Genomic DNA, 24941 nt, shown 5'->3' on the forward strand with positions numbered 1-24941 from the left:
TGCTGACTTGAATAGCTCCGAGGGCTCCCTCCAGCATCAATTCAGCACCGCGCTGAATTGAATTCTGCCCTTTAAAGGACCTGGTTAACTCAAAATTAAAATTTCTCTATTTGTACCATGAATGTAAAATATATGGGGCCAAATGTAATCGGGTGACAGCTTAGAAGTAAACTCTCACACTATTTCATTGGTCGAGTTGTATCTTCAAAATGGGAAAACAACTGGATGAGTTTTTATGTTTTTTTTTTTTTGTCTGAAAAACATATAAGTTTGCATGTTCTCAGACTCTATTACATTGGCCAAGTTTAAAAAGTCTAAACTTTCACCCTGTTACATTTGGTCCATTGTTTGGTTTGAAGCTGACCTCCTTCCGGTCTGCCAAAAAGCAAAATGTTTCCGTCTCTAATGTTGCATACACATACACATATTCTTCAGATCTGAACAATAACGATTTAAAAAATCGTTCATATCTGAAGGAAAATCTGACATATCTGACACGTCTGAACGATGCGCGTTCCCGATGGTCAGATAACGATATCTGACATCTGATGTGTTTGCACTCAAACTTGGACGATTCCATTCATTTTAATGCAGTCAAAATTCGTTCATAGGTCAAATCGTTGGTCAGATCATTCATCTGACAAATCTGGCCGTGTGTATGCACCTTAACTTAATTGCACACAGCTGAAACTCCTCCCATGTTTTTAAACAGTGTGGTAATGAAATATGATGCAGTTTAAAGCGCTGCTTCTGCGGGAACTGCAGTCACTGTGACATCACTGGCCCTTCCCCTCTGTGTGACCCAGTCTGGCCATGCAGGGTCATTCCACCACCCATCTCCCGATTTTGTCAAACTTTTTAGTTAAGAGAAAATGTAAAAAAAAACTATTTCTGCCAAATATCTCGACTGTCTGAGAAATCTGAGATGGGTGGTGCACATTTCATTCTTTTTTGGGTGATCTGATATGGAATAACCCTGCAGTGCATTTCTGCAAAGCAAGCCTGCCAGGGTCAAAAGAGCGAAAGGCAAGTCTTATGGGTTTGCATGTAACCCACCAATCACTTCTTACCATGATTGCGGGGTTTTCTTGAAGTGCCGATGACATGAAACGCCTTCCCTCACCTTTCTTTGCTAGTTCATGACCACTGAATAGCGGTAACCCCAGCTCAAGGTAGAGGAACATTTTTGTGTAGTGGTAGACAATATATATCTCCTCCACAGAACAAATTTTTTGCACAAGGAACACAGAGTTACAGAACATCCTGGAAAAGTGATTTCGGCTTCACGTTAAGCAGAATGCCAAACTTGCTGCTATAAAAAAAATGTGAGATTATATAGTACATGTAAGATAAAGTGGAAATCTGAAATTCTTGAAAGTATTTACACTTAGCGTGCCAACAGGGCTGATGCTTAAACTAATATTGAATCAAAATTGTATAAATTGGCCTGTCCTTGCTATAAAGAATATCCCAACCGCTGGCAATGAAACATGCTAGATCTCACTTCATATTGGTGTTCATGAAATTTAAAATAAACTGACTTTTAATTCTGTAATTTTCAGTAAATTGTAGGGACATAAGCCAAATAGTACTACTTCTTGTTTCTTTTGTTTGTGTTTGTTAACATATGGGACCTGATAACTATTATGGGGTTCAAAGAAACAGCATCACAAAAAGGAAAAATGGTAGAATTTATATTTAAACGTTGTTGATGGTAGACGAAAGCTAATTAATATACACCTCAAATATGGGAATACTGTACGGTAGCTATATGTTTTAGGTCGGGCCTGGACACTGGTATCCAGAAGCTGGGACCCAGGGGCAAAGCATTGCACATTTTCAGGTATAAGCATCATATCTAACAATGACTAGCTAATGATTACTGGAAAGAATGTTCCAAAAAACATTATACTCTAATCTGCATAGCGTTCAGTGGAATTCTCCGTTCTGTTTTAATGTCGGTGTGTGGACATAAAGATGGCGATTCAAATGTTTACACAGTCTTTTTTTTTTTTTTTTTAGGGCGCCCGATGGAACAATTCAATTGTTTCTCTGTTCCCACGCGATAGGCGCCGGCATTTCTGCTCGCACCTTCTTGATGGTGTGAGCAAAAATGTGCAACAAACCTGTGGTTAGGGCACCCTAACCAGGACTTTAGACTGGTTTAGCTGTCTTACGCGGCTAAACCCGTTCCAATATGGCGTGAAGACTGCGATAATTAATGGGCGCCCAGAATTGAATTGTAACACTGGGTGTCCATTAATTATCGCTGCCCGCACAATTGTTGAATCGCCCCCAAAGAGTTTGGCGTCTGAATTTGGCTTATCATTGTCATCTGTGGTGTATATACAGTTTAATGGGTACAGGGTGGTGTATATACAGTGCACACAGGGCCTGATTCAGCACAGCGCTCGCAAGCAGGTCGATGGTCCCCCACTGCTCCGGCGTGCGCATGCGCGAGACCTGGCCAGCAACGGGCGCTACGTCGCTACGGATCTAGCACCAAAGCGGTGCCTGCTGTCGATGGTTATTGACAGCTTGCCCTGTTTTGGAGGCGGGCAGGGGGTCGGTGGCTGGGCAAACAGAGGCAATGCCTGCCATTTGTGGGCGGCCCTACTGACATCACTCGTGATGTCAGTAGGTGGACTTCCTGCTCTATTAGAGCAGGAAGTCCACTGGGGCTTGCAGCCACGAGACCCTACCACAAGGGTCTCGTCGCAAGCACGATGGTCTTGACCATCGTGACCATCACCCACAGCTATGCGAGCGGCCAGGAGTCCGTCTTTTTTTTTTAAAGGGACGCCCTGATTCAGAGTGTGCGCTCTCAAAGAGCGTCTGGCTCTTAATCAGGCCCATGGGTCAATGGGGGATCTGCTCCGCACACCCTGCAGCCATGCCGTTCCCCACCCCCTATATACTCGCCATCGGTGGTGCCATCTTTCGGGCATTATATCAGGAAAGAGGGAGCTGGTGCAGGAGATAAGTCACATGACATTGTTATCTACATGACTTTGATAACAAAGGCGCATGAGCCAACTTCACGTGAATACCACTGGGAAGATGGCACCACCAGCAGCAGGTATAAGGGGAGGGACATGGGCACACAACACCAATTCAATAATATACCTCTGATTTCCACCATAGTAAGGAATTCAATTCTGTTCCGGAACATTGCATCCATATCGCAAGTTTTCCCTTGCACCCCATGGAAGTGCCCTTGAAAACTTGCAATGTCAGCAGCACAGTATATATGGCAGACGCATACGTAGTGCAGCACAATCGTTCCAATTGAATTCCCCCACTAAAATCTTTGAAAGGTAATTGCAATGTGGTATTTAATGCTTAGTTAAGTAATTTGTAACGGATCTTTTCCAGAAGTTTAGCCTTGTTCTTTGGCGATGAAATCCACAATTATAAAATGAACTCTTGTCACTACAAATATGTACATATGACCGTCTTTGATGCTGTAATGATCATAGATATCTTCCTCACGGAATGTTCCAAATATATTATTTATCTATGAATCAAAGTGATTAAAAGGGGGGCATGTCTTAAAGGCATGCCCCCTTTCTCGTGGCCACACACCCTTTTTGGGGCCCCTCCCTGGCGCTGGACCTAGAGTGAACACTATGTAAGAAACACTGGTGATTCAATTGTTTTTTGGGCGCCAATTTTAGTTGTTAAATTGTTGCTTTGATCGGGTGCGAATGCTGCGGACACTCATTATTTCTGCTCGCACTCTCCTGAGGGTGCGTCCAATAGTTTAGATGGATTTAACGATTGCGGCTAAACTCAGTGTATTTGAGCGCGACAAACGTGATAAGTAACAGGTGCCCACTGCACTCTCTCCCGATCGGAGCAACAATTGAATAGCTCAGTCGGGTGCCCAAAAAACAATGGGGTATATCCAATTAGTTGGGTCCAGTGAGCCGTTCGCGCTGCAAATTACATTTGCAATCCAATTCCAAACTTACATTTATTTTACAGAGGAAATTTGCTTTTCTTTGTGTGGACCCCCCTGATGAGGTGAATAGGTAGGGAAAATCTGACCAATAAAGACATGTCAGTTTTCAGGTGAATTTATCTGAACAGCTCAATAATGTTTATATATAAAATTAATTTTTCTGTCTGGTTATGCATTTGGACGAAAGCATCTCAGAGTGGTAACATTTCGTCCCAGAAGACCAACTAGGGAGTTGAGGTCCTGGTCGGACCTCCCGTTGGTGTACGCTGGGCAGAACTTTGACCCATGAAGCCTGCTCTGTGCCTTCCACTGGATGGATTTGGATGACATTACATAATAAAACTTAATAACTTAAAGATTTAAATTTAAGCTAGTGGGTTATATGATATCGGGCAGGTATGTGTAGGTGTCTATGACGTGGGGCAGTTATGTGGAGGTGTCTATGATGAGGGACAGGTATGTGAAGGTGTATATGATGTGGGGTAGGTATGTGGAGGTGTATACGGTCTGGGACTGGTATGTGGAATTGTAAATTATGTAGGACACATATGTGGAGGTGTATATGGTGTAGGACAGGTATATGGAGGTGTGTGTAACCGAAAAAATTATCTGGGCTAATTGAATGCCCCTTTAGTCATATTCAGGGATGTATTACAATTTTAGCTCTTATCTGTAGGCCACAGAAACAGAAGTCTCAAAGAATCAAAGCTGAAACTTTAGTAATGTTAATGCTACAGCAAAGGTGGTACATTGTCCACAGAGATTTTTTTTTTAACCGATGAGTACAGTTTTACATAGGGGTAATCCAGCACATGGCCCCTTAACAAGTCCAGGCCTATAATTTCTCTCATTTGAATCAACCCAAACCATGCTATTCTCAATCTATACCACCTCTCTTGGCAAACTAGTCCACTCTTTTGGATTTCAGTACCATCTGTATGCGGATGATGTGCAAATCTACCTATCCTCACCAGATTTATCACCATCTGTATTGGTCCGTGTCACTGAATGTCTTTCTGCCATTTCATCTTGGATGTCATCTCGCCACCTGAAACTTATAATTAATTCTGTTTTAGAAATATTATTTCCACCGGCCAATAACAGTTACTAACTTTTGATCTCTCTATCACTGTTAACTCGACAATCCACCCTGTCCCACAAGCTCGCTGCCTAGGTGTCATACTTGACTCTGAACTGTCTTTTGTTTCCCACATTCAATCTGTCTCAAAATCATGTTACATACATGTAAAAAACATCCAAAATTCGACCATATCTCACATAAGACACTGCAAAAACTCTAATCCATGCACTCATTATATCCCGCATTGACTATTGCAATAGTCTCCTTTACTGGTCTTCCCAAAAGAAGGCTATCACCATTACAATCCATTATGGATGCAGCTGCGAGGTTATCTTCCCTATAAAACGTTCATAGTCTGCTGCCCCGCTCTCAGTCCCTCCATTGGTTGCCGGTTTTCTATCGTATTCCAATATAAAATACTTACACATAAGGCCATTAACTAAACCACACCAGCATACATCTCTTCACTCATCTCAAATATCTCCCAACCCGACCTCTTCGCTCAGCACAAGATCTGCGTCTCTCATCCCCACGCATTACTTGCTCCCATTCGCGGTTACAGGACTTCACAGTCCACACATAACCTCACACATTAGCTGCATACACACGTAAAGATTTTCTGTCCAACCATCCAACTAGTTAATTGGTTAGAATGAAAATCTGGTAAGGTATGAAAGCAAATGACACTCAGCAATTTGCTTCCAAATGCCAGAAAATGGACAAAAACTGTTGTTTGAACAAATTGTTTAGATCATACATTTAACAAACTTGTCTTGACGACCATTTTCATCTGTTCTCTGGCATTTAGGAGCAAATTGCGGAATCATCAGTTACTCCCATACGTTACCAGATTTTCATTCCAACCAATCAACTAGTTCAGTGGTTGGACAGAAAATCTTTACGTGTGTATGCAGCTATTGTCTTTCTTTCACATCCTCCTGACATTTGGCCGACATTCCTGTGTGACTGGATCATGCAGCCTACCAAGATCTGCATTTTGGCTGGACCAAGATGCAATATATAACAACTATCCTTGTGTATCAATGCCTATTTCCCTATAGATTGTAAGCTTGTGAGCAGGGTCTTCCTACATATATATCTGTCTTATTACCCTGTTTTGTTCTATTAATGTTTCCAGTTGTAAAGCGCAATGGAATATGCTGCGCTATATAAGAGACTGTAAATAAATAATAATAATGCTTGCACTTTAACGGTATACACAGGGGGAAAGGTCGGGGTTCTTTTCCGCCACACGTGAAATGTGTATACCCAGCATGGAGTTTCGTTAAGACTCCCAGCAGTGCCATCTCCTGCTCCCAGCACATGAAAGCCGGGGAGGTAGCCCAGACACCACCTGGGTTTACAGCCCTCTAGTCGTCCTTTTTTTTATTTTATTTTTTTATTCATTTATTTTTTTTGAGACCCCTTTTCAAGTAAAAAATTATAATTTTTTTTTTCTTTACACATTGGCGTATTTCCATCAGAGAACTGGCCCGTGATGGACTGCTAAAATGGAGTTTCACCAGTAATCGCTGGTCTCTATGACAACAGTTCTTTTTCACAGCTAAACGCACATTTAATTCCGCCTTGTCTAAAATCGTGTGTGAAGCGTTTCCAGCATGCTGGACTGTGATCAGGCAGAAGCAGTTGTCTTGGAGATGGATGGCCACTCAAGTTGTATCTGTCACATACAACTGCCTTTTACAAGTGGTTTTACGACACTTTTGACCCCTTTTTTCTTGCTCCATTGGCTGGTTATCTGATACAACCTAAGAATGTGGGTGTTAAGTTTCAGTGGTGTGAAATTATGGAGGTCTGAAGACTTTTTTTATTTTTTTTGTAAACTTTTCAAAGAACAATAAAGTCACTATTAAATTAATATTTTGTACATCCTGAGCTCCCTTCTATTATCCTTTTAGAGGATAAGCTTTTTTATCTTTTTAGGATGGAGTGGATGGGAACTACGTTGGAGAGGGAGACAAAGGTTGAACACTTCTTTGCAGTATGGGAGAGCTATATAGCGACACTCTGCAGCTGTTAAATCCCAAATTCACAGCTCTTTTTCAAATACCGCATGTTATATGCTTTGCATGGTGGACAATGACCCTCCAATAGCCATATAATTTTATTTTGCAAAAATCCATCTTTATACAGATGTAGGGGATTGCTTTGATTTAGGGGGAGAGGGGTTGAGGCGAGCGCATCTCTTTTGATGTGTTAAACTTTGTTAATGTAATCTATTAATTTTTTTTTATTTTATACAAAGATGTATAAAGAGATACAAAGATATTTTGTTCTATTTTGAATCTTCAAAACAAAAATGTATCAATTAATGATTACTATACGCTTTATCTATGTCTTATATTTTCCTAGGTAACACCCATTGCTTTAATACAAAATTATTTTTTTTTGGAAAATATTTTTATCACACAGGCTGAGTTTTACTAATACCCCTTTCTACTTCAGGGTCCATAGGGTATCCACAGGATACCTCGGGTATAGGTGTGACGTCAGTCGCTGGGCACCATAGAGTTAAGCTTTTCAGCCTCCCAGGATGCACTAGGGTCCCCCTCCTATACCCCGCCCCCGAGCCAAGGCACCTCAGTTTAGTTTGGTGCCCGGCCGGAGTCGGGTGCACCTGTCGGAGTGGGGGCTAGAAGAGCCCCTGAAGCTTTCTTCAGTGCAGCGGTGGCTGCACATCTGGATGTACAGCATGGACAGTCTGCACATCTGGATGTACAGCATGGACAGTCAGTCCTGACGTCCATGCTGTCTTCCCTACACCCCCGCCGGTACCAGAACGCCGGTACCGATCCGGGGATGCTGGTGAGCATCTAGGGTCACAGCTAGCGGTGACCCCAGATGTTCCGGACCATGGCCGGATCCAAGGGGGACAAAGGTAAGCAGCGGGGTCCCGCGGTAGGTCCCCGCTGGTCACATGGTCCTAAGTCCCCAGGCAGGGGGCTCCCTGGGGACTGGCTGCAGCGTGAAGCCAGGCGACCAACCTGCGCTTTCCACTACCCCCTGGGACAGCGGACCGCAGCAGAGCGGTAGCGCTACGGCGTCCCAGGGGTTAAATGCATGCCAGGGGAGCGCGCCTTCCCTGTCTCACAGCCGGCGCCTCCCCCGCTGCACACAGCCCTCTCTGCACGCTGCCGACTGGTCCTGTGGCAGCGCTCCTCATCCCAGGCCAGCCTCCTCTCTGCTCCTCGGCGGCCATCTTCTCCAGAACGCATTGTGAACGCTGCTGGAAGCGCTGGACGGAAGCATCGTGGTCTGGGTCCCCCCGCATACCTCTCCTCCGCTGTGGTCAGGTCTGTGTATGCAGCGCTGTGTCCTACCAGGCCCTGTGTCTGCGTAGTTGAGTGATCAGCGCTGTTAGTGCAGGAATTGATTTTCTTTGCATTGTATGTGACTATGCTAGCGCTGCTGCCTGTAACTTTTCTCTAAACTGTCAGCTTTATTACTGTCTCTGTTCTTTCTGCTAAGCCCTTGCGGTGCGGTGCTGCAGGGTGGTCTCTCGCCTATTTAAGTTATAATTGGTGAGAGAGGTCACATACGTGGTGCCATCATGTCCGAAAGTGATTTTCCCCTCCGCCTACAGTGTACTACGTGTAAAGTACCGTTAGCGGAGGGGGAGGGTAGCGCGGAGGGCCTTTGCCGGCAGTGTTTGTCCATGGCGCGGCCTCTTACGGTTACAGCACTGGTACAGGAGCCGCCCTGGGCTTGTTTCGCTCAGGCGCTTACAGCCTTAGTGGGCCAGTTAGCTCCGCAGCCCGCGTTTACACCGATGGGTTTATCCCAGCAGTCAGTGGTGTCGTCACCCATGCAGGGTTTCCCACGACAATCGGTGGTACCCCACAATCTCCCTATTTCCCCGCTCCCGGTTTCTCAGGAGCCAGCGTGGGTTAACTCCCTGACGAGTTCTGTACAGCACTTATCGGATGTGTTGCAAGGGGAGTCTGTGATGCGGCCGCATAAACGGCCGGTGGCGTCTCTGTCGGCTCCTTATGAGGATGACGAGGGGACGTCTGATGATGGGGAGATTCTGGATCCTTACGATCAGGAACCTCTCCATACTAAGGATGCTGATGCTAAGTCCAAAGTATATATTCCTGGACTTATTCGGGCGGTCCGCACAGCTGATTGAGGACGAAGTTCCCCCAGCGGCTAAATCGAAGTATGCCTTTTTCAAAGATGTGAAGGGCGATGCCACAGTTTTTCCTCTTTCGGGTCAGTTGGTGGACCATTTAGAGGAGGCGTGGAAACAGCCTGGCAAAAGATACCAGCCGCAGAGACGCCTGGCGGTGGCTTATCCGTTCGCGGGTAATTATTTTGCAAAGTGGGAATCCCCTCCACAGGTGGATTCTCACGTGACCCGTCTTGTCCGTAGTGCCACATTGCCGATGCCATCTATGTCCTCCCTTAAGGATGCTATGGACCGCAAGGTGGAGATCTGCCTGAAGTCCGCTTATTCCCTTGCGGGGGGGGCAGCACGACCGGCTATGGCCATTTGCTGGGTTGCCAGAGCGATGGAGCGCTGGGCGGATTCATTAGAGGCTTCTTTTGATTCCGACTGTCCGGCTGAACAGGCGGAGTTGATTGGTAATCTCCGTGATTCGGCCACTTATATCAACGAGGCGGCCCTAGACATTAGTACTCTGGTGTCTAGAATTTCTTCAGCAGCGGTGGCTGCTCGTCGCACCTTGTGGCTGCGATCCTGGAAGGCGGACGCAGATTCCAAAAAGGGTCTGGAGGCGTTGCCGTTTACCGGAGAAGTTCTCTTCGGTCCGGATCTGGATAAGATTGTGGCCACGCTGGCGGCAGCCAAATCGGCTTGTCTCCCGTCGGCCGCTGCTCCTTCTGGTTCTGGACCATCGTCCTTTCGGTCATCTAGGGCCCAGGGCAGGCCCAAACCACAGTCGTTTCCTCGACAGGCTGGTCCTAAGAAATCGGCCAAGCCCCGGAAGCGGGCATGGAGTACCAGACGTCCGGCCCCCAAGCCAGATGACAAGCCTGCGGCCTGACGGTCCGGGCCTCCCTTTGGGGGATCCCAGGGTGGGAGGCCGCCTGCTGCAGTTCGCCCAGTGTTGGTCGGCCACTACGACAGACACTTGGGTTCTGGAGGTGGTTTCCCACGGATACGCCCTCTCCTTCCGGCACAGACCCCCGGCTCGATTCTTCACCACGGGTCTACCATCAGACCGGAACAAGGCTACGGAGCTGCGGAAGGTATTGCACACTATGCTCCAGGCTGGAGTTATAGTGTCTGTTCCATTCTCCCAGAGGGGCCAGGGTTTCTATTCAAATATATTTTTGGTACAGAAACCCAATGGGTCGTATCGTCCGATTCTCAACCTCACAGCACTCAACAAGTCTTTGCGGGTCCCGAAGTTTCGGATGGAGACCCTACGGTACATCATTCTGGCGCTTGAACCTGGGGACTACATGGTGTAATTGGACATACAGGACGCTTACCTGCATGTCCCTATTCTTTTGCGCCATCAACAGTTCCTCAGGTTTGCAATCCGCAGCGACCACTTCCAGTTTCGGGCGTTACCTTTTGGCCTGGCGACAGCACCACGTGTTTTCACCATGGCGGCTTCTCTGCGGCTGCAGGGAGTCCGCATGTTGCTGTACTTGGACGACCTGTTATTGGTGGCAGGATCTCCAGAGCTCCTGTTACGCCACTTGGACCTGACCATTGCACTGCTGCAACAGCACGGCTGGCTAATCAACTGGCAGAAGTCCACTCTAATCCCGTCTCGGAGGATTCTGCATCTTGGAGCCTTATTGGACTCGGGACAGCAAAGGATCTTCGTGACGGAGGACAAGATCTCTGCTTTACAGTCAAGGGTGTGCAGTTGTCTGCACAGCCGCCGGGTGTCCCTACACTCGGCGATGAGGTTACTGGGCTCCATGGTGTCGGTGTTCGACATGGTGGAATACGCCCAGTTTCACTCCAGACCTCTGCAGCACCTGATCCTGTCCAAGTGGAACGGGCTGCCTCAGTCTCTGAAGTCCCAGACGATTGTGATCACCCCGGAGGTTCGCCTGTCCCTTGCGTGGTGGTTACAGACGACCCACCTCAACAAGGGACGTCCGTTCTGGGTTCCAAATTGGGTCCTGTTGACAACGGACGCCAGTCTTCGGGGCTGGGGAGCAGTTTCGGGTCCACACTTGTTCCAGGGCAGGTGGACGCCGACAGAAGTGGAGCTTCCAATAAATATCTTGGAACTCCGTGCGGTCTTCAATGCTCTCCAGCAAGCACATCGGTTTCTCCAGGGTCACCCGGTGCAGGTCCAGTCGGACAACGCTACCACCGTGGCCTACATAAACAGGCAAGGAGGAACTCGCAGTCGGGCGGCTCTCGTAGAGGTTTCTCGGATCCTGGTTTGGGCGGAGAGCAATCTTCCGGCCATATCAGCGGTCTTCATCCCGGGAGTGCTAAATTGGGAGGCGGACTTTCTAAGTCGCCAGGACGTTCATACGGGGGAATGGTCCCTGCACCCGGACGTTTTTCAACTGCTGGTGGACAGGTGGGGTCTTCCAGAGATCGACCTCATGGCGTCCCGGCACAACAACAAGTTGCCGGTGTACGGGTCTCGCACAAGAGACGAAGGGGCGTCTCTGGTGGATGCTCTGTCCGTCCGGTGGACGTTCCGGTTCACATACCTGTTCCCTCCGGTCTCCCTTCTTCCACGTGTAATCCGGAAATTCAAACAGGAAGGAGGAACGCTCCTGTTGATAGCTCCCGCGTGGCCCAGACGGCACTGGTTCTCAGACCTTCAGGGTCTGTCCGTGGACAGTCCTCTGCGGTTGCCGCTACGACCGGACCTTCTGTCTCAGGGTCCTTGCCTTCACCCGGACCTGACTCGGCTGTCTTTGACGGCGTGGCTGTTGAGACGGCCATGCTGAGGTCCCGGGGGTTTTCCAGCTCTGTGGTGCGTACCATGTTACGAGCTCGGAAACAGTCTTCCGTGAGGATATACCATCGCGTGTGGCATACGTTCTTCCAGTGGTGTCGACCGAGAGGTTATGCACCGCGGGAGTTTCGTCTGTCTCGGATTCTCGCCTTCCTGCAAGCGGGACTAGATCATGGGCTTCGCCTTGCTTCTTTGAAGGTACAGGTTTCGGCCCTATCTGTCTGGTTTCACCGTAGGATTGCTACAATCCCGGATGTGCGCACCTTTATGCAAGGTGTTCTCCGTATTCAGCCGCCCTTTGTTCCACCTGTGGCGCCTTGGGATTTGGCTGTGGTCCTGAGGGCTCTCCAGGGACCGCCGTTTGAACCACTGGGCTCAGTGGATCTTAAATGGCTAACAGCTAAGACTGTTTTCCTTCTGGCCATTGCTTCGGTCAGACGTGTTTCTGAGTTAGGGGCTCTTTCTTGTAGACCCCCTTTCTTGGTTTTTCATGGGAACAGGGCAGTGCTCCGCACTCGGCCCGAGTTTCTTCCCAAAGTTGTGTCCCAGTTTCATGTTAATGAGGAAATCGTTGTTCCGGCCTTTAACTCACCGGGTCTTTCCGTGGGTGAGGCCTCTTTGGATGTTGTGCGGGCCTTAAGGACTTATGTTGACCGCACTTCTTCGTTTAGGAAGTCGGACGCTTTGTTTGTCCTCTATGGCTTCCGTAAAAAGGGTTGGCCTGCTTCAAAGCAAACTTTGGCAGCCTGGATCCGTATGGATATTTCTGAAGCTTATCTTCATGAAGGTCTACCGGTCCCTCCTTCTCTGAAGGCTCATTCCACTAGGTCTGTGGGTCCTTCGTGGGCAGCTCGACGTGGTGCCTCGGCAGTTCAGATTTGCAAGGCTGCTACGTGGTCCTCTGTCCATACCTTCGTGAGGTGTTACAGGTTTGACACCTTCGCCTCTCAGGATGCTTCCTTCGGGCGGCGGATTCTCCTTTCAGCACAGGAGCGTCCCCCACCCTTAAAGGATACTGCTTTGGGACATCCCCAAGGTATCCTGTGGATACCCTATGGACCCTGAAGTAGAAAATATGAGATATGGTAAGAACTTACCCTTGTTATCTCTATTTCTACGAAGTCCATAGGGTTCCACAGGACTCCCGCCCTGTCGCACCTGTGCTGCAGATGGGCTTTGCTCTGGTCACCGGTTTTCCGTCTCCCTCTGGTGAGAATGTGATTCTTGTATGTGTCCAGATCTTTTTTTTTTTTTTTTTCTCTCTCTTCCTTCTCCTCCGGCCTATGGCTTGATAACTAACTGAGGTGCCTTGGCTCGGGGGCGGGGTATAGGAGGGGGACCCTAGTGCATCCTGGGAGGCTGAAAAGCTTAACTCTATGGTGCCCAGCGACTGACGTCACACCTATACCCGAGGTATCCTGTGGAACCCTATGGACTTCGTAGAAATAGAGATAACAAGGGTAAGTTCTTACCATATCTCATATTTTCAGACATGCCGAGAATCCACGTTCCCGGGTAGCCGACCCTTCAATCGACCAGGGAGTTTTCCGAGGCTTAAGTCCCGGGAAATTACCCTGCTTATGTCTGAATGGTGCTACCCGGGAATTTACTACTCCCGGGCTGGACCAAGCAGCTTTTGCATTGATTTGGCAGTGCAGAACGTCCTATAGGACGCCAGCGCTGCTGCTTTGAGTTGGCAGCGCGGGCGTTCAGCGCTGCTGCTTTGATTTGGCAGCGCAGATCGTCCTACAGGACACTCAGCGCTGCTGCTCACCACCCCCAGCGCTGGACGCCGGGGACACCCGCCGGCGGGTATCTGCCACAGCGGGCCGCCCGCACTCCCGCTGGACCACCAGGGCACATTTAAATAATTTAATAATAATAAAATAAAATGCCTGTAGTGATTGGTCGGCTGCATGATGATGACATCATCAGCGGCAGCCGGAGATGGCATAGGCTAGGAAGGGCAGAGAGGCAGGTAATATTAAAAACTAAAAAACCCTGCTTATGTCTGAAAGGGGTCTACCTGGGAATTTCCCGGGTAGACGTTGTAGTGTTAAAGGGTGGTCTCGACCAAATACCCGGGAATTTGCTCAGGAGAAATTCCCGGGTCTGAGCAGGAAATTTCCCGGGTCGTATGTCTGAAAGAGGTACAAGTTGAATAATATACGTTAAATAACTGGAGCATTTATTTTAAAGGGGAATGATCACAAAATGAATGTGGTTTAGCGCCTCATCTTCTATTGCTTTCCTGTATCTGCATGTCTGTCTGCAAATACAAATCTGTGTTGTATTATTATATTTATTGTATATATCTTTACATGTGATGGATAGTTATTTTCACACACTAGCTCTCTGTTGAAAGCTCTAGCCTTTTGCCGCTGCTGAAAACAGAAGGAAATATACCACCCTGTTGTTTGAACTGTCAGTGGGATTAAAGACAGCTGACAAATATTAAGTATAAAACCTGCATTGACAGTTTTTGTGATAACAATTTCCGGATTGGAGATGGACGATTGCTCACTCTTCACAGATTGATCCATGATGGTTTCAAATTGGAGGCCCTACTAAGTAGTGCCTCCAAGTCGCAGAATGCCACACCGTTGTGCCCCAAGTCATGACATTTCTCACCATAGTACCCCAAGTTCATAGTATAGCATATAGTAGTGCTATGACTTGGGGGCACTGCAGTGTGGCATGCTATGACTTGGGGGCACTGCGGTGTGGCATGCTATGACTTGGGGGCACCACAGTGTGGCATGCTGTCGATTTGTTTTCCCAGAACATAAGTTTCTAGGAGAAAATACCTCGGAATATTATTGGAAATGAGATACAATTCGTTACTATGCAAGGTAAGGAATGCATAAGTTATTTAAAAGAATAAATAAACAACAGTGTTCCTTTTACCTAAATAATCCCATCATCCTCTTCAGCAAGTTGTCATTTTAGGAGTGACTAAACAGACCACTCGCTTTGTGGATTGGTGAATTCTCATTCACCTTGAATTTATTACATATATATGCGCATATACTGTAGTGTGTGTATGCAACATGTTCCTATATCTGTCTCTAAAACTCTCACACACAGCGTGATTTTAAATAGCTGTTTTCCTCCGCATCATGGCCAGTAAAGCTTACCCTTGCACCCCATAGCGTTGCAGAGGGAAATTTGCAATGTCAGCATGTAAGTGGCATACAGTACATGTGCACGGCCAAGCGTGCTGCAGAGCATCGCAGCAATATCACCAGCAGTATCATTCCCCCTGGCCTGACCAATTTTCATGTAAATGCAAAGAATAGCCTATTACATGAATGAAAATCTAATTAGCCAATAGAGAGCAAGCAGTAGTGGAACTTTCTATAGGAGATTTTCAGAGGAGGGATGATCCCAGTATATGAAAAGAGGCTAAATAAATACAGGGAACTACCATACAAATTTGATTACTTAATGTTTTAGTAATGGTAAATTATATTTCTTATATTATAAATAACATCATAAACATTTTGGAAGCACTGTGATTTTTGCTTTCTTGTATGCAGGAGGGGATGGAGTCAGGATACCGGCGAGCGCTATCCCGCCCGCCGATATCCAGAAACTGACAGCCGGACGGGGGACTAATGATAGGCGTCGAAATCCTGAGAAAATATTGACACCCGGTATACCGAACGAAGATAATCTGGGTGTCTTAGCTTCCAGCCGCAGGGGGGGGGGTTGGGGGGGGGGGGTTAGGTTTAGGGACCCCTGGGGTGGTCAGGGTAGGGAAAGGTGGGGTTATGGTTAGGCACCACTAGGGAAGAGTCAGGATTAGGCTCCACCCCCTGGGAGGGTTAGGTTTAGGGTGCAGGGAGGGGGGGGTTAAGTTTAGGCACTAACAGGGGGGGGGGGGGTGTTAGCGTTATGCACCACCAAGGGAGGGTTAGGGAGTTTGGGTTCCTTACCAGGCCCAGTCAGGAACTAGGTCCGTCGGAGTTCTGCTGTCAGTATTTGATCTGGCGGCAATTCAGCCACCGGCATTAAATACAGATTCCTGCAGGAGAACTAGATGAATACATGTCAGGGCTGTTTCCAGGGGTTGCGCAAAATATTTATTGTTTTTCTTTGCTTGCCAGTGTAAATAAAATGGAAAGCTATTAATTTATATTAAAAAATACACCTATCAGCCATGACATTAAAAACGCATGCCTAATATTGTGTATGTCCACATCGTGCCACCAAAATAGCTGTGTATGAAGGGGTATACTTTGTCATGTCCGTAAACGTCATCACACCAGAGTAACAAAATGGCACTAGGCAGGGTTGCCCATTGTTACTACTAATCTTTGCCTGGTTATCAAGCCCATGGCAGTACATATACATTTTTCTCCAGATGTCAAGGGAGGTTTTGGTTGGCATGGATGAATATATAAAAAAATATTGTTTCATAATAATGTTCTATTGATTCTTACATATTCCAACGCCTTACTCCATTTATATAGAATGTAAAAAAAAACCCAGTATATTATTAATTGCATTACATGCGCTTCCGAAAAGAGGGTTGTGGTCAATCGGGGAAGGGGCATGTCCTTGTGCCACGCCCTCAATTCGTCACACTTACGGAGGTGCTGGGCTTTCCACAAGCTCTCGCCTCGCAGTGAATAGATGCGGTGCACATGCGCACACCATCTATTCACCCGGCAGTAATTAGTCACCGCAACTTTTCCACCCGCGGATATCTGTGTTATAGTGTCACAGCCACTGAAACTGTACCGTTGCCTGCCGCATGCAGATGCAGTCGCACACAGAATATAGGCATGCTGCATATCATTTTAATTAGCAGAAGCCGTTTTGTGCATTCTATCCGCATCGCTGTGCAAATAAGACTCAATTGAAGGTAAAAGGTCACGCAAAAACATGCACGGAGTCACACGGCTCTCACATCTTATGTGTAACGCGACTTGTAGCGCACGGGGATAAATGTACGTGAACACATCTATATAAAAACCCGTGAGGGTAAATTCAGCAAGAACCTGTGTCCGTTTTATTGTTCTGGTACGTACAGTATGCTTTGCCATTTCTTATCTTTTGCTATTTTTCTTGTTCAGTTGTAATATCTTATTGAGACTGGCATTAGGGAGGAGCTGTCAGCCATGTAAAGTGAATAATGATCAACTAAAATAAATTATTTCTGGCAGAAGATGTAGATTTTTTTTTTTTTTCCCATTTACTGTTACATCTAAAATAATTGTGATAGGTTCAATTAAATTTTTAATATACATATAATTACCCCTAACTCATGTTCTTCTTTTTTCTTTAATTATCGCACATCAATTTGTACATGGTAGGGGATTTTCCTTATTGTATCGGTCAAGAACATTTCAAAGCCAGACCTTAGATAATATAAATATTTGGTACTCAAAGGGCTTTTATGTTTAACTTATGGCGCGCATTTCGGTTTGGTGGGGATTTTATAACCGGGATCTAAGGTGTCTGCTGATGTTCTCAAAGTAGGAAATGTCATCGGGCATGGTTGTCCATTGTCGCCACTAACCTTTGCCTAGGTTTTGAGTTAATAATAGCACATAAACTGCTTTCTCCATATGTCTACATTGTTGGTTGGCCCGGATGGATACAAAATGTTTTTTTTGAGAATTCTGTTCGATTGACTCTTCTTGCCACACTTCACTCCTCGATTTAAACAAAATGCTAAAGGCCTATGGCTTGATGGTTTGTGATTGGCTGAGCAGGCACTGACCCTCCAGTCCCATTTTGGCTGCAAACCAAGAGTTATTGGCTGAACTGTTCACATTCATTCCTATGGGCAATGCTTTTCAGTTGGCTTTCTACACAAATTAGCAGTGTAAAATTGTCCCAAATTACTTGACTTGGAGAATTTGGAATTTTTTTTTTGTTTGTTTTTTTTGTTTTTATAGAGCAATTTCCACTCATTTCAGTGGAAAATGCATTTCTGTAGGCTTTCTCCTCCATTTGTGTAACCCAGGGGTTCCCAACCACGGTCCTCAAAGCACACTAACAGTCCAGGTTTTAGGGATAACCATACTTGAGCACAGGTGACTTAATTAGTGCCTCAGTTATTTTGATTAAACCATCTGTGCACAATCATGGATATCACTAAAACCAGGACTGTTAGTGTGCCTTGAGGACCGAGGTTGGGAATCACTGGTGTAACCCTTCCTGATTAATTTAGCAATTCTCTAAATAAATTAAGCTAAACTAATAGTGCTAGCTGCTGAGAGTTACAGCGTCTTGCTCACCCTCCGCTTTTCACCACAGGCACTGTAATGGGGGCATCCATTAGACGATTTTATCCCTGTCCAACCTCTTAACGATTTTCCCTTGAAGTTTTCCTTGAAATTAGGGATGTGCAGGCTCGGATAGGTTCGAGTTTGCACGCCGAGTTCGGATTTTTCCCTCCAAAAAAACGGAACTCAGAAAGAGGCTAAACGTCATCTTGCATGGACAACCATCATCATTCCTGTACATCGTTAGAAACAATTACTGCACGATTTGCAAACGATGTTCGAACGATTATCAAATGATTTTATCATTATCGTTCAATCGTTCAACTTCATCGTCTAGTGGATACCCCCCTTAAGGAGTTTTGGGTTTTGTTGTGGAAATTCCACTTGTCATATCTCCCTGACCCGTTGCTTGATATAGCTAGTTGGTATAAGCAGAATTCTGATAAGCCACAGACTGGGAACTAGAGGTTGATGTAAGGTACCAATATGAAATGCAGAGGAGCAGTCCGGACAAGCTGAGATGAGCAACTAGGAGTTATGTAGCACAGTATTGATGTCCGACTCAATCCAACACAGGAACGATAGATGTGGGCAAACTAACACTTGGGTAGTGAGCAGGCAGGTCTGAAAGCCTGCTCCTTGGTGATGTCAGTGGTCAGCTGTCCACAGCCTCCAGGAAATCTTGAAGAAGCTTGGCTGCGCTAAAGCAAAACTGGACTGCAGTAGAAGAACACCAGTCACTGGGACCAGTATGCTGGTTTCTGGGAACAGTGTGTTACTAGTTGAAATGCATTGTCTATTTATTTTAAATGAATGTGAGATCTGACTGTTTTTTTCATGTGATTATTATTGGAGATTCCTATGATTTAGCAAATCAGTCTGCATATTGTTTAATGCAACAAGTGCTACTAGCTCAGAGTTTCAAAAACTCTGCCATTACAGTCCAGGTTTTAACATGTCCATGCTTGTGTCCAGGTAGTTACATCAACTTGACTGAGGTACTCATTAAATCACCAGTGCTCAAGCATGGATAAACATAAAACCTGTAATGGGTCAGTTAGCCTAACCCTAAGCCCTTCCCCCTTCCCCAGCATCTAACACCTAATCTGGCCTGCTATACTTGCGTTCAGGATGCCAGCAGTCAGTATTCTGCCGTCTGCATCTGAACTGGTGTCGGGATTTTGGCACCGTTGTTCTGTCCCAGGTCGGGATTCCAGAATCGGGATTTCATCAGGCGGCATCCCTTACGTAGGTATCATAACTACATCCCCTCTGTACTAGCTGTATGAAGTATTGGCAAGTTTTACCGTAAAAAAAATATTCTATTTTCACAACAATATCCTCTTTATATGATGCGTAGTTGAAAAATGTGTATATATCCTATCTCTGTTAATAAATTGAAGACGTTTAGAATATTGATGGTAGATCTGTTGTCCCCTTTTTTTTAATTTTAACATTTTATTTCCACTGTTGAAACTATTACGGGATGAAATAATTCCGTTTTAACCATTTGACGCTGAACAAAAGATTTTAACATCTTGTCTTCTCTGGTAGTTAAAGGGTTTGTTTGAGATTTTAGCCCTAAGTTTTAAGCAATGCATCTGTATCTTGCCCTGCATCTTTAAGGAGGAAAAAAATGTGTAAAATAAAAATATCCGCTTTAATATCTCTCTTCCCCCTACACATTTGACTAATGTTGCTACGGATACAAATCACTCCTTTATTACCTATAAACTGTTCCGTCCTACCATAGGAAAACGCTGCTAATTTATATAGCCATGACATTTTATAATTTTTCCTGATTTTTCAGATAAAGGATTTTACATTTCAAACTTTAATAGTTGAGCCCGAGTTCATTTATCTTTAATTTTTGAAACGGGGGCACGTAATTCATATCTGTAATTTTATGCACACTCTGTAACATTCACGAGACTTCATTTGTACATTAAAATTCCTTTAAGACCGTTATTAATGATTTATATAACGAACTGTCCTATTAATCAAGCGAGTTTTCACATTTTACGATTCCCTTCTATGTTAATACTATCTTTATGGTCTGTATTAATGTTTTATGTCCCCTAATTTCAATTATAAATCAAGAACGTTTTCCTGTTTTTGTTGGTATTTTCTGAACTTTGTGTCAGCTTTAAACATTTTTATGCCCTCTCCTCTCCCTTTCCCAAATTCACCTCCCCCCCTCCCCTGCTGCCCCTGTTCGCCATCACTCGCTATACATGCATTATGAAATATTCATGAAATTGTCAATAAAACTTTCTTGAGAGAAGAAATCACAATTTCAAAGTAATTCTGTCTCTCTCTCTCTCTCTCTCTCTCTCTCTCTCTCTTCTGTTATCAAGCTCAGAAACTGGAGCGACTTCGCAAGGAACGACAGAACCAGATCAAATGCAAGAACGTGCAATGGAAAGATCGGAACACAAGCCATTCAGGTAACCTCATGTTCCCTCACGACAAGACAGCTGCCGTTTTTAGACAGATGGGAACCCTTTCACGTGACGTTTGTCCAGTCCATAAGTCACCATAAGATTCCGTTTTGAATGCCAAATACAGTACCCCGGTTATAGTATTATTCTGACCTAAGCTCTGCTCACTAACTGCAATAAAATCCCTAATTGTTGAAAAATGAGCATGCTAAATTTAGGATTTCCAGTGACAACAAACATGACTGGGGGATACGCTTTGTGTCGTTGTGTAACGTGACCCATTTACATCTGGTGCACTCTCTTCGATTCGGGCGCCAGTCTCCCGGCGTTGGTAAAATGACAGGCGTCTAGATTTAGATGCCTGTCATTTAACCCTTGCCGGGATTAAGCAGTCGGGAAGCCGGCTGTCGGGATTACGTCCACCGGCTTCCCGACTGCATACCGCCACGGATACGTCATCTAACAGACATACATTTGTGTTCTCCTCGTACACCGAGTGTCTTTATGCCATGCAGCGAGAGATACCTGATGTGACTGTGACGAGTAGCATATAACATCCACCAGGCTAGATGGAGAACTTGGACCCACCATTGTGTCATAGTGCTCCCTAGGCGTCCAGTGCTTGTTTGGCAGTGCCACAAAATTTGTTTTGTACATGGAGTAATAAAAACTAATCTCTCAAATATGGAAATATTGTTCTTCATAGTCCAATTTGATTTATATTAAGGAGGGAATTAAATTACCTGCAGTAAATTACAGTGGGTAATTTAACGAGAGTAGCCTTGGTATTTTCAATTAGTCTCCCGCATTTGCCCGATAGCCTTGTTAACGCTCGTTAAACACGTGTTGATGGGGGTTATGGGGTGTAAATGCATGGGATCCGTGAAAAGTTCACAGACCTGTGCGTTAACTGGCAGTGATCACCCCATACCTGCACAGTTAACAGGGATTTATTTTCGGGTCTTATGCTGGGTACACACGGGACAATCTGCACAACCAACGATATCGGTGAATGATTTCCCTGTAGGGCAGGGCAAACGTTATTGGGTGTACACACTGATGGATATCTTTCAGTGAAGTCATCCTGCCACATCTCTGAACATCAAAATCTTGATGAAATCGTCCAAATTGGCCTGCATGTACGGACAACCAAAGATATCGTTTTCGTCCAGCGGGAGTGCGCACCGTTGGTCGTTCATTGCATACACACGGAACAATATGAACGATATCGTCTCGTGTGTATTCCCCTTTAGGAGACCTGAGAAGAAATCTTTGATTAGCGGGGATTATTGAATCCGGGCCAGGGTTTAATTGGCACCCCTTCAGTTTAGGAGGCTAATTGAATCCTGCCCTAAATCTTTGTCCTGCGTTGAATCTCAATGTGTGGCGTAATAACCCCACGGCAGCATAACAGCCCTGTTAGTGACATTTCCCCTCTTTGACCTGTCATGATGCCAGATTTTTGGAAGACCTAGGAGCTCATGAACCTGGAGTGATCGGCTGTATTTTTGTTAAATAGCAGCAATTCAGACATTTTGTTTCATCGTCTGACTTTCTCTGTACTGGTCAAACCTAATATCTGACCCTGGTTACCATTGATTATAACAGGGATAGGCAATGTTCACTCTTTGGGTGCCAGTTGCCAAACCTTCCACGTTATAAAACAAAATAAATGCCGGAGTGCCACCACATTACAACATATACGGACATTTACAACAGTAATAGATGTTTGCTAAAAAAATTCTGGTGGCTTTCCTGTTCTTAATTTTTTTACGTAATTTTGCTCAGGTTGGGATGGTACAGGTCCGTAAGGGGGGGGCGGCAAAATTTGCTTTGTAGGGAAATGTCAAAAATTGGAAAAGGGGTTAGTCGGTGTTTTTATTGTAGTTCAGGTCCTTAATGGGGGTAGTGTTTGGTTTGTAGGTAAAGGTCAGGACAGGGTGGGGGTGTGGCAGGGTATCTGGCTCATGTAGCCAAAATGGTGGCTGTGGCACCGAGGGGATTTATTCCTGTGCTGTAGCACATTTTTAAAGAACCAAAGTAAATGTAAATTAAATAATGTTTAATATGATGTAATTTGCTGCAGTTCTGAATTACCTCTGGTGGCTGCCATGGTATGCAGTTTAACTTGCAGTGCATAGTCCCAGGCTGTGTTGACTAAAGTTGGGGGAAATAGGACAGCCAGCTCCCATAATCCCTCCGAGACTACTTGTATATTTTTTTTCCTACCCAAATGACAGAGCTGTCTCTCTCATACATATCACAGTGAGATTGCACCGCTGTGGGAAGAAGTCTCACAGCTGGCACAATCTCACCAGTGAGGTCCAGTGAAAATCCATCTCCTAACATGGGGAGATTTGGCACATCTTGGTGGCACTGTTAGGTGGGGAGGAGCAGCGTTGACCCAGCGGGTTCCACTTTAAACACCTTTGTGTTGCGGGTTATGTGTGACGTTTGCACCTTGTTTAATCTCTGTTGCAAAACCTTCTCACAGTTTCTTTTATTTATTTTTTTTTTTTTGCAAGACTTCCATGACACATTTTAAGAACCATTTTATGTCCCAGAATCAGAACAGGTAAAATACAAGCTTGCAAAAAAGGCGTAACTAAACATTAATGGGCCCATTGTAAAATTGTGTATGGTGTCCTTGCATTAAACAAGTTGCCCCATTACATCTAGTTCCAGAGATAAATATACATCTGTGTGTGCGTGTGCGTGTGTGTGTGTGTGTAACCCTATTGAAAGAACTATTGAAGTTTCTGGAACGTTGATTTAAATGCACAGAATTTTCTATATTCAAACCATAGATGCCAGAACATACTGGTTATTTTAATCAAAAGTTACAAGTTGTCATCATGTCTGTGCCAACCTTAGGGTGGGATCAAGATAATTGGTAGGAGGTGTTATGGATTGGTAAAAGAAGTCAATTGTACATTATTAATAAATGCCATTTTTAGTATGTAACACCTGTTAAATATTCCCTTTATTTTTACTGTTTGCAGCTGAGGAACTAAGTTCACTATTTGAAAAGAAAAACTTTAAGGAAAGGGCGCCACTGAGCGGGAAGCCGTCCATACTGTCTGCGCGCCTGGAGCAGTGCCCGTTGCAGCTTAATAATCCTTTTAATGAATACTCCAAGTTTGATGGCAAGGTGAGGAAAACTCATCAATTCTTTGTGCCTAGTAAGTCCACTATAAAAGACCCCATAGAGGTGCGACCAATGATCAGCAATGATTTGCTTACTGTAATACATGGAAGGTCTGCAAAGCCACATATCACGCGAGGCTCCAGTGAGACCCTTTGCTGCATTGAATCTGCCCCCGGTGTGTGTGATTTGAAGTGTGTTTTAAAAATAAAATTATTTGTTTCCATTCAGCAATGTACTAAAATGTCACATGCATTTTCCTGTCTATCCATATATAAATGTGTCTGTATTACGCTTGGGGGAATAGTCTCGTTCGAGCCAGGCAACAAGTTGCATGCCCCTCTCTTACACTCTGTCATGATGGATTGTCCTTATGGTTGTACAGGTTATAGTTCTTGGACAATCTGTTACATAGAATCACATTACTGTATATCCTGTGAGGCAGCGAGGCAGGTGTATCTACTGAGCACATTACTGTATATCCTGTGAGGCAGCAAGGCAGGTGTATCTACTGAGCACATTACTGTATATCCTGTGAGGCAGCAAGGCAGGTGTATCTACTGAGCACATTACTGTATATCCTGTGAGGCAGCAAGGCAGGTGTATCTACCGAGCACATTACTGTATATCCTGTGAGGCAGCAAGGCAGGTGTATCTACCGAGCACATTACTGTATATTCTGTGAGGCAGCAAGGCAGGTGTATCTACTGAGCACATTACTGTATATCCTGTGAGGCAGCAAGGCAGGTGTATCTACTGAGCACATTTGAGTCACATCTTCAGACTTAAGCTGAGCATACACTGCCAGACCTACATACATTTTATCTGACAGTCTGAAACCAATCCGATATCGTGGCCATATGATGTCCGCTAGGTTATTGTGTATAGTCACGATATCTGCGTTCCTCCCCTGGACCTTTCCCCGTGATGTCAGCCGCTGCACACTGCCAGATGCGGCCGACCAATGATCAGATCAGTCGGGCACGTTGGAAGATTTCCATGCTCGACTATCCGATCATCGCTGATCATTCGCGGCTGCACACTGGGCAATTATCGTCCCGATCCGCCGATAATTGCATAATATATGCTCGACTTACGGAATGGAAATCGCTTTATAATTAGCAGTGGAAGCAAATTCCAGCAGT

General features: G+C 45.3%; 1 protein-coding gene across 1 annotated transcript in view; it reads left to right on the forward strand.

Moving 5' to 3' along the window:
- MAPKAP1 (MAPK associated protein 1) overlaps positions 1–24941 on the forward strand; it is a 182975-nt gene that overhangs the window by 22392 nt on the left and 135642 nt on the right. Inside the window, exons 3-4 of the mRNA XM_088471118.1 lie at positions 20568–20657; positions 23654–23802. Coding sequence (XP_088327244.1) covers positions 20568–20657; positions 23654–23802 — 239 coding nt within the window. The remainder of the gene's footprint in view (positions 1–20567; positions 20658–23653; positions 23803–24941) is intronic.

The sequence above is a fragment of the Taudactylus pleione genome, unplaced genomic scaffold, assembly GCF_031769625.1.
Source record: "Taudactylus pleione unplaced genomic scaffold, aTauple2 ptg000110l, whole genome shotgun sequence".
Classification (NCBI taxonomy): Eukaryota; Metazoa; Chordata; class Amphibia; order Anura; family Myobatrachidae; genus Taudactylus; species Taudactylus pleione.